This window comes from Stegostoma tigrinum, chromosome 14, assembly GCF_030684315.1.
Source record: "Stegostoma tigrinum isolate sSteTig4 chromosome 14, sSteTig4.hap1, whole genome shotgun sequence".
NCBI classification, from domain to species: Eukaryota; Metazoa; Chordata; class Chondrichthyes; order Orectolobiformes; family Stegostomatidae; genus Stegostoma; species Stegostoma tigrinum.
The window spans coordinates 6,756,681-6,769,173 of NC_081367.1; the positions used below are offsets into that span (position 1 = coordinate 6,756,681).

Below are 12,493 nucleotides of genomic sequence, written 5' to 3' on the forward strand. Positions count from 1 at the left end.
ATATTTTATATTTATCTTACATTTCGAAGTAGTCAGTTAGGAGTGTGAGTGAGAAGGCTCTCTGCTGGTAAGTTTTATTTAAGGCAAAGCTGCATTATTATGTAAGTGATTTATGCTGTAAGTATGGTATATACTCCTTGCATTGCATCTCTATTATCTAATACTTGTTTTTACATTGATTATGTGGACCTTTTGATCAGCCTGAAAACATAGGTGCTGGTGTGACGATGCTGTGGCTTTAAGAGATTATTTTGTCCTTTTTTTTTCTAAGAAAGTGAGATTCCTCATCCCCATTTGTGTCTGTAAGAGAATAAACAGCTTGTGAGGCCTTGGAGTATTTTTTTAAAAGTCGGATCAATAGAAGCAGCCTGTATGGGTATGGTCAAACTGCCACAGAACCAGGATCTTTAGCTTTCAACAGTTGCTGTTGGGGTCTTGCAGAAGTGAAAGCTATTTTCCCCCCTCTTGGTTACAGCCAAAAGCTGGAGGTTCTCTGCCTGCTGTAGGCGTTGCATGTGAGACCATATGTGTTCTGAATTTGCCTTTTGCCAAGAGTGCGTTTATAAGATGTTACTATATTGGAACAGTTAATTCGTAAAAGTTACTGTATTATTGTAGGTATTCCAATAGTGTTAAGTTATTTCAATTCCTTCCCTCCTTCTGTCATGTTTTAACTGTAGTGGATGAATTAAGTGTGTTTTGCTTTATATCTGGTAGTTTGGCCAATAAAATTACATCGGGAACGCAACATCTTAGTTTTACCTTTAAAATAAGAAAGTGTTAGGGTCTAGACTATCTTCTGAATATTTTGAGGGGGTTTGGTCTTGTCTATTACACCCATTAATAAAAAATTTGTTGTGGTTTGCATAGAACCATCACTGAAAACCAAAGGAGAACATCATTATAGCGAGAATAATATTGGAAGAGGTTACTCAGTTTTTCCAACTGTACCAATTGAGATACAGTCTGGTAATGGATCAAAACTTTGTGTCTAAAGTTTCCAGATATGTACCAGAGAGTCCCCAGATGCATTAACTGATTTAATCCATTTTAATCCATTTGAATCGGGTTATGGTCATGAGATTAAGATGTCCATTACCTAGAATGGGAAGAAGTCCTGGAACCAAAAAGACACATCTTCATTGTTGCATTACATCTCCAACCTTCTGGAAAAATTTATGGAATCATGTACAGTAATACAAGAGCTTTTGAAAGTTTCACAAGTAAGAATGAATATATAGGCAGATGAACATTGAGGAGCCAGGACATTTTAAGCAGGAGATGAAGTACTGGTACCAGTGACTTTGCCAGCTGTGTGAGGTGGTGAAAGTAGTGGAAGATGACAGAAATTAAGAAAGAAGTCGAAGGAGGGGTAAAGTAGTTCTCAAAGTGAGCCTTCTGCAATTCAAGTAAATAACAGAAATCTTGAGACAGTGAGACTGTGTTCTTACTTAGAGAAAAGACAATGGGATCTTTTAATGTGACTGAGGAAATGTGAATTAGTGATTTTATTGTCACTTGCATTTTTACAAAAGAAAAGTGCAGTGAAAAGTATTTGTGGCCATACTCCAGCGCCATTTTAATAATAAGAATTATATGTGTATTTAAAACAAAAATTTAAGGCGAAGACCATCTTAGTTTAGTTCATGGCTCCAGGTCACCTGAGATCAAGGAAACCTAACACCAAAGCTGCCGCAGGAATTCCCAGGCCACCACCGAAGCTGATGCTGAAGTCTCCGCAAGGAATCCTGGGCCAGACCCACCACAGCACCGAAGAAGCCGCAGATACTGCCGTGAGGAATCCCGGGGCTGTAGGATCTCAGACACGGGTCTACCTCATCACCAAAGCTGCCATTGAAGCAGCCCACCATGTTGTAGGGACCATGAGGTCATGGCTGCAGTGGTCATGAGGAATGGCTGGATTTACATCACATTCTCCACTGCAGCAGCTTCTCGAAAGCACCTTATTCCACCAAAAAGAAGGTACATTGAATTTTGATATTTAAAAAAATAAAATAAAGAATACAGCAAGCCTGGCAATCAAAAGCAGATAGGCCAGGAGCCAGAACACTTCCTATCCTGCTGCCACCATCTTCAAGATGGAAGGTAGTCTGTAGAGATAAATCTCGATGTGTACTTCATTAGCTAGGAATGATGTGAGCGCAGATGAATCAGGACTGATAATTCTGCACCGATATCAGTTTAGCTTACAAAATCAAGGTGGAATAGAGATTCAATTTCTGCTGGAAAGCCTCTTGATTTATCCTAGTTAGAGCAATTGGAGTTCACTGGTATTGTTATTTCCCAAACCAGGTAGATCAACTGAACTTTGTATAATAGTAAACTAAATATGGTCACAATGACCAATTTGTACCCATTTCTGTGATTAGACAACTGCGTTAACAGAGTTGGCCTTGCCTCATTCCTTTTCTAAGTTTGATCTAATGAAGGGTATAGGCAAGTGCCATTAACATTTGGGGCAGCTCAGTAGCTCATTGGCTAGCATTGCTGCCTCATTGTGCCAGGGACATTGACAGTTTGATTCCACCCTCGGTGACTGTCTGTCTATGTGGAATTTACATCATGTTTTCCCCATGTCTGTGTGGGTTCCGCCAGATGCTCCAGTTTTCTCCCACAGCCCAAAGATGTGCAAGCTAGGTGGATTGGCTATGCTAGATGACCCATAGTGTTCAGGGATGTCTAGGTCAGGTGCATTAGCTGTGGGAAGTGGAGGGTTACAGGGATGGATCTGGCTGGGATGCTTTTCAGAGAGTTGGTGTGGCTAAATGGGCTGTTTTCAAACTAGGGATGCTATATTTTTTAAAAAGTCAAAAATTGAAGAGTGTGTGAGGCAAGTAGAAGACCTGTTTAAACAATTGCAATCGGCTGGCTTAGTAATAACATTAACCAAAAGTGAATTTGGCAAAACAAGAATAACTTACCCAGAACAGCACGCTGGACAAAGACAACTTTTGCTAAGGACAGCACATTCAAGGCTGTAATAAAATTTCCTATTCTTAAAACTTAAAAACATGAAATTTTTAGTAATCTGTAGACTTTGTGAAATTTGTGTATATTTCATCACATTGCTGTATCTTTAACACATTTGTTAAAGTACTATGTTCAGCAGAATGCCAAGCAGTTTTTGAAAAGCTGAAGGCAATCTTAATAAATGAACCAGTGTTAGCTGCCCCTTGTTTTCCAGACCTGTCAAAATGGCAGGTTGGTACTTATGACTTGGGGCAGGTGCAGTCTTGTTGCAGGATGAGGAGTCTAGGATAGAGAAACCAGTGTGGTATTTCTCCAAGAAACTAAACCAATATCAGAAGAAATACTCTCACAGAAAAAGTCTTTGGGATTGTTGTTGGCTCTTTCACTCTTGGAAATCCTCTGTCTGACATAGTAATAAGGAAACACTAATTTACACAGAACAATTCTCTGGTCTTCATTGAAAAGTTTAAAACTCCATGTAAGATTATTAACATGGAATCTTGTTTCGACCGTTTAATGTAAAGAGTATTTGTGTTGCTGAAAAAGAGAATACAGTTGTAGATTGTTGTCTTGAGTTTGAAATGTTGGAATAAGTTAGAGGTTTAAGAAATGCTGAGATTGTACAAAGTAGGAAGGAGGATGAATGAATGTAAACTTTTCTTTCCCTTGAGTATTTCACCGTTTGTCATGCAAACCCATTTTTTGAAGTGGGTCGAAATGGGGCCCACGGTGTTAGAGGCAAGGTACTAGCATTGATAGAGGATTGATTATCTGGAAGAAAGTAGTGAGTGGGGTTAAAAGGATCTTTCTCAGGATGGCAGCTAGTAACAAGTGATGCTCCACAAGAATCGGTGTTGGGACCACAACTTTTCACTTTATACATTCATGATCTAGATGAGGAAATGGGCATTCTGGCTAAGTTTGCAGGTGATACAAAGATAGGTAGAGAGACAGGTAGTATTGAGGAGGTGGGAAGACTGTTGAAGGACTTGAACGGGTTAGGAGAGTAGGCCAAGAAGTGGCAGATCGAGTACAGTGTGGGAAAGTGAGAGGTCATGCACTTTGGTAAGAAGAATAGAAGCATGGACCATTTTCTGAATGGGGAGAAAATTCAGAAATGTGAAGTGCAGGGAGACTTGGGAGTTCTAGTCCAGGATTCTCTGAAGGTAAGCATCCAGGTTGAGTCAGTAGTTAGGAAGACCCATGCAACTTTGGGATTTATTTTGAGAGGAATTGAATATAAAAGCTGGGATGTACTTCTGAGGCACTATAAGGCTCTGGTCAGGCCACATTTGGAATATTGTGTGTGGTTTTGGACTCCATATCTCAGGAAAGCTGTACTGGCCGTGGAGCAGGTTCAGAGGAGGTTCACGAGAATGATCCCAGGATTGAAAAGCTTAACATATGAGGAACGTTTGAGGACTCTGGGTCTTTACTCGATGGAGTTTAGAAGGATTAGGCGGGCATCTAATTGAAACTTACAGAACACTGAATGGCCTGGACAGAGTGGATGTTGGGAAGATGCTTCCATTGGTAGGACAGATTAGGACCCGAGGGCATAGCCTTAAAGTAAAAGACCCTTTAGATCGGAGATGAGGAGAATCTTCTTTAGCCAGAGAGTGGTGAATCTACGGAATTCACTACCACTGAAGGTTGTGGAGGCCAGGTCATCCAGGATATTTAAGATAGAGATAGATAAGTTCTTGATTGTCAAGGGGATCAAGGGTTATGAGGAGAAAGTGGGATAGTGGGGTTGAGAAATTTATCAGCCATGATTGAATGGCGGAGCAGACTCGATGGACTGAACGGCCTAATCTCTGCTCCTATGTCTTATGGTCTTGGGGATGCTTGAAGGGAGATTCAGCTGGCAACAAGTAACTGGTTTACAGAATGATGACAGAATGCTTGATGACAAAGACCTTCAGTCTACCAACAACTATATAATTGGCTTCCAAGTAGCTTAACAGTTTGTAAATATGAATGTTGTGTCAGAAGCCAAAAAGGAAGGAGCTGCCCTTTTTCCTTCAGTAAAAAAAAACACTTCAAGTCAGTTTACTTTCCCTCATCAGTTGCTGTAAGCTGTGGCTTTTAATCAGTAGTCAGAGACTTTAAGTTGTGAACCAGTCACTCTGTGCCTCCTACAAACAAGTGAAACTATCTGGAGAAGGAACATCAATGAGCAACATACCCTGACAAGCCAGAAGGGTCATCTAAGCAAAGCTTGTCAACAGGGACCATTGAATTCCCATGTTTCTCTCGTGTCTGTATGTGTGTGTAGGTGGAGTTTTAACAGATAGAATTATGTTGCTGGGTCATGTTTTTGTTCCCCCCCAACCCCCCCCCCCCCTTGTAGCTAGAATCTGTTAATTTGTAAGAAATAGTAATTCTTGATAAGCCCATAAACCTGGCCTGTGCTTTTGTCAGAGATAATGGGAACTGCAGATGCTGGAGAATTCCAAGATGATAAAATGTGAGGCTGGATGAACACAGCAGGCCAAGCAGCATCTCAGGAGTACAAAAGCTGACGTTTCGGGCCTAGACCCTTCATCAGAGAGGGGGATGGGGAGGGAACTGGAATAAATAGGGAGAGAGGGGGAGGCGGACCGAAGATGGAGAGAAAAGAAGATAGGTGGAGAGAGTATAGGTGGGGAGGTAGGGAGGGGATAGGTCAGTCCAGGGAAGACGGACAGGTCAAGGAGGTGGGATGAGGTTAGTAGGTAGATGGGGGTGCGGCTCGGGGTGGGAGGAAGGGATGGGTGGGAGGAAGAACCAGTTAGGGAGGCAGAGACAGGTTGGACTGGTTTTGGGATGCAGTGGGTGGTCTGTGCAGTCTGTGCTTTTGTCAACCTGGGTCTCCAAGTAAATTGGGGAATTTTGTATACTTTCTAAATTCACTCATGAGATGTGGACATCACTGGCTAAGCCAGTGTTTATTGCCTTCGCTAGTTGCCATTGAGAGGTTGCGATGAGCAGCCTGTTGAACTGCAGTCGTCCATTTGGTATAGGCACACCCACAATGCCATTTCAGGAGGGAACTTTTATAAAACTGCTACATTTGTGATGATTCTAGAAAAAAAAACTCGTGTGCTACCCCAGCGAGCTGTGACAGAGGAAGAAAGGGTTTCGCTTGAGAAGTTCTGTGTTATCACTGTGTGGCAAGTTGGGAGGTAACCTCCAGAGTTGTTTTAAAATTTTGAAGGGGGTTAGATAGGGAAGTTTTTTTTCATGGAGGTGAAAACAGAGTCCATAAACACCAAATCACCAACAAATGCATTGGAGATTCAGGAGAAACGTTTGTGCTTAGAGATGGTAAGGATGTGGAACTTAGAATCATGGAGTGGTTACGACACAAAAGGTTATGCCTGTGTTAGTTTTCTCCAAGACGAATTGGAGTGTTTAAATTGAAGAACCTTGATAAATGCCAGGCAATTTAAGCAATTAGATGAGAGAGTAAAGAATGGAAAGATCTGTTGTGAAATAATGCAACAAGAGGTTTGGGTGTAAATTATAAATGTCAGAAAAGGTTTTTGAGTAGTATGGTCTTTTCAGAGCGACAAAAGTCTGTAAAGAAATACAATTTTTATTCTACTGATTCTCATTAGATGCATGCAAAAAGACTTTCAAGAGTCTCACAACGTTTGAGTTTGGATAGTTTCTTTTACTCCTTCTCTCCCCCTGCTCTTAAACAAAACAAAGAACTGTAGATGAGAGATAATGGGAACTGCAGATGCTGGAGATTCCAAGATAATAAAATGTGAGGCTGGATGAACACGGCAGGCCAAGCAGCATCTCAGGAGCACAAAAGCTGACGTTTCGGGCCTAGACCCTTCATCAGAGAGGGGGATGGGGGGAGGGAACTGGAATAAATAGGGAGAGAGGGGGAGGCGGACCGAAGATGGAGAGTAAAGAAGATAGGTGGAGAGAGTGTAGGTGGGGAGGTAGGGAGGGGATAGGTCAGTCCAGGGAAGACGGACAGGTCAAGGAGGTGGGATGAGGTTAGTAGGTAGCGGGGGGTGCGGCTTGGGGTGGGAGGAAGGGATGGGTGAGAAGAAGAACCGGTTAGGGAGGCAAAGACAGGTTGGACTGGTTTTGGGATGCAGTGGGTGGGGGGGAAGAGCTGGGCTGGTTGTGTGGTGCAGTGGGGGGAGGGGACGAACTGGGCTGGTTGAGGGATGCAGTAGGGGAAGGGGAGATTTTGAAACTGGTGAAGTCCACATTGATACCATATGGCTGCAGGGTTCCCAGGCGGAATATGAGTTGCTGTTCCTGCAACCTTCGGGTGGCATCATTGTGGCAGTGCAGGAGGCCCATGATGGACATGTCATCAAGAGAATGGGAGGGGGAGTGGAAATGGTTTGCGACTGGGAGGTGCAGTTGTTTTTTGCGAACTGAGCGGAGGTGTTCTGCAAAGCGGTCCCCAAGCCTCCGCTTGGTTTCCCCAATGTAGAGGAAGCCGCACCGGGTACAGTGGATGCAGTATACCACATTGGCAGATGTGCAGGTGAACCTCTGCTTAATGTGGAATGTCATCTTGGGGCCTGGGATGGGGGTGAGGGAGGAGGTGTGGGGACAAGTGTAGCATTTCCTGCGGTTGCAGGGGAAGGTGCCGGGTGTGGTGGGGTTGGAGGGCAGTGTGGAGTGAACAAGGGAGTCACGGAGAGAGTGGTCTCTCCGGAAAGCAGACAGGGGAAGGATGGAAAAAAGATCTGAAACAAAAACAGAAGTTGCTAGTGAAGTTCAGCAGATCTGATCAGTAGAGTCTGGTGACTCTTCATCAGATTCATTATTAACTCTGCTTTCTCCCCACAGAGGATGCCAGACTTTGAGCTCCACCAACAATTTTTCTGTTTTTGTTTCTGCTATTGATTAGTTTAAAATTATGACCCATGACCTCTTCTAATTTGCTGAACTGAATTAATTTATCAATGGAAATGATGCCCAGCCCTTTTAATTACTTTAGAGAACTCCATTCACTATTCCTTTTAGTTCTCTTCTGGACCTTTTCCAAGACCCCTGTGGTTGAAAAACCACACTTGATTCTAACATTCTAAACATACTCGAGCCAGTTCCCTGTACAATGTGATTATATTGAATGGTCCTATTGATATAAACCATTAGCTTTAGATCTAGCTTTGCAGCAGAGGTATGAAATTTCAGAAATCTGCACACAGTGACACTGAGATCATCTTCTGTCTTGACCTCTTTCAGTTTTGCTCAGTGCACATGTAGTATGTTCTGTATTGTCCTTGCCAATGACACAAAATTTGAACGTTACAATTTAGTAGCTGCTAGGAATCAACATGATCTTTTATTTTACGGATGGCTGTGTACTTTAATCTCATTTATCCCTGAACCGCTACCTTGAAGTCAGTCATACCACGAACAAGACTAAGAAAAGTTCTGTTTCTCCGATCATTACTTTGATCAGGAGACTTTTGTGTTCTGGGTTGATAATCCCCTTCCCCTATCTGAAGGTGCGATATATCCCCTATGGTATGGATAGAGTGGAAAAGCTGCTTTTCATTACAGAAACAATGCCTAGTTTGAATTTCCTTTGCATGGCTTCTATTGCTTTCAGTTCTTGGATTACAAAATACAGCAAACATCTGGATTTATTTAAGAGTGTTTTCAATGAACACAGTAAATTTAAATTGTCAGTTTATAGTGAGACCTAAGTCAACACGATGGAGGATATATGTCAGTTTGTGGAGGGCTAACAATGAAGTTTACCTAATATAAAAACAAAATGCTCTAAGTACTCAGCAGATCTCGCAGCAGATGTGGAGAAGAAAGCCGAATTAGTGTTTCAGATAGGGTAGGAGTGAAAAGGAACATCTGTGATAGGATGGAGGGCACTGGAGGTCAAATGTCAAACAGATTCATGGTGCAAGTCAAAGGTAATTGGATAAACAAAGAAGCAAAATATGTGTGTAAATGAGTTAAATGGTGGCATCCATTCCAGGGAACTTTTTGTCTTTGAGGGAGGGGCTTGGGAAAGAGAGAGAAATTTTGAATTTTATATTGATTGGCCAAATGGAAGTTTTCTAGATTATGAATAATTTGACTCCAAGTGGAGAACCTGTGAAGATTGAAAAAGCATGAACAGGTGATCCTTTAGATCCAATGAGAACTAGTGATTAAAACAGTGTACAAATGGACGTTATTGCTTATTTTGATATAATTTCTCACAGCCTGTGTATAGAATTAGTTTGAGAGCGCTATAGAATCATAGAGTGATTCAGTACAGGAAGACTCCTTGTGCCCATCCTGGCCTCTGCTGGCTGTTCGTTGGAGCTGTCTAATTAATCCCAGTTCCTTGCTATCACCCCATAGCTCTCTATATTTTTACCATCAAGTCCAAGGTTCTTGAGTAGATTGGTAGCTCCGGTTTGGAGCCTCATAGAAAGGCTGTTGTACACTGAGAATTAGAACCTATCTATAACCCCAGAGTTTAAGTACCAGGCAGGAGAACACAACACCTCGTTGGAGGCTACACTGTTGATGTTACCCAGCAGGATAATGAAACGTTTGTGAACTAACAAACCAGCTTGGCGAGCAACCCAATCATAGCATTTCCTTCATGTGTTCATTCAAACCACTCGAGTGTAACTGTTGAATCCATTTCCACCATTCTTCCTTGCAGACCATGCCAATTAATCAAAACTAGCTCTGTTTTTAAAACAGAAATCATTTTGCCACTGGTTTTAGTTATGAAACAAGATTAAATAGACTGGTGGTATTTTCCTTGGAACAGAGGAGACTGAGGGGGGTACTTGATTCCGATGTATAAAATTATGATGGACATATGGTAGACGAGAAGAGGTTGTAAGAACTGCTGATGCTGGAGTCAGATATAACACAGTGTGGAGCTGAAGGAACACAGCAGGCCAGGCAGTGTCAGAGAAGCAAGAAAGCTGACATGTCAGGTCAGGATCCTTCTTCATAAAATTTTCTGAAATTCTCTGATGCTGCCTGGCCTGCTGTGTCCCTCCAATTCCACACTGTGTTATCTAGGGTAGACAAGAAGGTACTTTCCTCCTTATTGGAGGGATCAGTGATCAGGAGAGGGGCAAAGACTTAAAAGAAGGCACAGAACGCTTAGCGGGGGTATGAGGAAAAATTGTATCACGCAGAACGTGATTGGAAATCTGGAACTCGCTGTCTGTAGGGGTGGTAGAGGCTAGAAGCCCTCATAACATTTCAGAAATAATGAGATACACACTTATCTTACCCTTGACGTAGAAGTATTCGGATAAGCGTTGGAAAATGGGATTAGAACTGTTAGCTGCTTTTTATGACTGGTGCAGACTTGATGCATCAAGGGGCCTTTTTTCTGTGCTGTAGACCTCTGACTGTTCTGCCAATCGATTCAATTCTGCTTACCTGCCTGTTTTCACCAGAAACCTTTCCCCTTAGTTACTCTTGCAGAAATGTTTGTGATTTTGAAAAACACTATCAAATTTTTTCTTGATAGCAGAAAAAGTGCCTTGGGGTTCTTATCCCTCTTCACAAAACGGGATGCCCTAAACCTTGGTAAATATCTCTTGCACCCTCCATGAAGCTGTTGACATCCTCCCTGCTAATAGATGAACCTAACACTCCAGCGAACACCTAACCAGCGCTTGCTGATTAACGTCCTAGATTTTGCACAATCTGCACTAATTAATTAAAGCAAACATCTCACATACTTTTTAAGTATCCTCAATTTGTCCTGCCACCTTCCCGAATTTGAGGAAGTGTCCCTGCCTCTGGATCAGGAGACCCAAGTTCAAGTCCCACTTATTCTGAGGTGTGTAATAACATCGCTGAACAGGTTGGCTAGAAAATATCAGCATGATTTGTGGAGGTGTATCTTTCCTCCACTATTGCCACCACCACCAATGTCTTTGTTCCTGATTCCTCGATAAAATTGTATGCTTTTCTGTTGTACTTTTTTTTTCAGTCTCTTCACCAAAAGTAGCTCTTTTCTCTGTGTTAAATTTCACTTGTCTGTGTCTGTCACATTTTACCATTATCCTCAAGTCTGCTAAGTATTTTGACACTGATTGTACCTTGACTTTTCCATTACTACTATAAAGATCTCTTTTTGTCAAAATGGCACATTCAAAAGCGTTCAAATACCTTACTTAATTTTCCAGAAGTTGTTCCTGCATGTAAACAGAACATTGTTGGAAACATGGCAGGTCTGGCAACATCTATGGAGATAGAGACAGTTCTTCATTCAGTTCTGATGAAAGATCACAGGTCTAAAATGTTAACTCTTTCTCTTCCTGAGATACTGTTAGACTTGCTGAGCATTTTCTGCTTTTATTTCAGATTTCCAACATTTCGGTATTTTGCTCTATATTTCTGCTTTATTCCTTGTTGGACTGGAAATACACAGCTCGAGATAGTATTGTGGGAAAGTATTTAATTGTACTTTTGGCTGCCTTTTTTGCACTAAAGTCATGACAAGTGTTAAAATAACTTTACAGATTTCCTAAAAGTTAAATGAAGTAGCTAAACTACCAGCATACTAGAACGCAATGTTCATTTCACCACTCATTCAGCTATAGATATTGTGTATGGTTTTATAGCTATGGTCTGAAAGCAGTTGCAAGCCAGTAACAAGAATGTTTTGGTATGTGGGAAATGTTCACTGTTCAATGTGTTTCTGCAATAGTAGTCTTATGCAAGTATTCCTGATTTTGGCCTCACTGAGAAGCATTAAATTTGAGCCTGAATAGATGAGCAAATAGTTTCTACCTAAGCCTGATGTTTGTCATTTTCCGTCATTTTAGGGATGAGGTCCGAGCTCCGATTCCACAAAAGCAAGAAATACTGGTAGAACCCGAACCATTATTTGGTGGTAAGGTGTTTCAAACAAATATTCCTCCAAACATACACGCTATTTAATTGTTTTTATCCCTTGGGAGCAGGTGCACAGCTAATGTACCTGTCTCTATAGGTTGCCTGTACTTCTGTAGGTAGTAATTAATATCTTGGATGGTTTCCATTGTATCATGACGGAAGGAAGAGTTTATATTTACTTTGTGCCGTATCACCACCCGAGGACACCCCAAACTATCTTGCTACTGAGACAAGCTGTTGACCAGCGGTTCCCTCTCCCACTTTTGCTTCCTGTCTGACTAACTTGACCCACCCACCAATCCATCTGCTTATTCGTCACTCCCTTCCCCTGTCTTGCCAGTCCTGCTTCCTTTATCATCCTTCTTGTTAACCTTACTTGATCTCAATATTGGCATTTGTATGGATGTGCAAAGGCACAGAGATTTTCTGTGGGTTAATGACAGAGGCAGGAGAGTCAAATGAATGAGTTTGTCAATTCAAACAAGTACCGTTTTCACAGGGCCACTCAATACAAGTGTTCCACACTGGTGTTGGGGAAAAAAATTGGTGTAATTTTCCTCAGTTGGATCACAGTAAACACCGAACTGTTGGATTAATTTTCTTATCAAGATTGAAGCGCTGCGTAAGAATCTGTAGATTTTTGAACCATTTT

At 41.8% G+C, this 12,493-nt stretch overlaps 1 protein-coding gene across 1 annotated transcript in view; it reads left to right on the forward strand.

The window, feature by feature from the left end:
* The window catches only part of ubxn7 (UBX domain protein 7), a 90,963-nt gene that overhangs the window by 35,415 nt on the left and 43,055 nt on the right, over positions 1 to 12,493 (forward strand). The window contains exon 3 of the mRNA XM_048542721.2: positions 11,772 to 11,839. Within this exon, the coding sequence (XP_048398678.1) occupies positions 11,772 to 11,839 (68 nt within the window). The remainder of the gene's footprint in view (positions 1 to 11,771; positions 11,840 to 12,493) is intronic.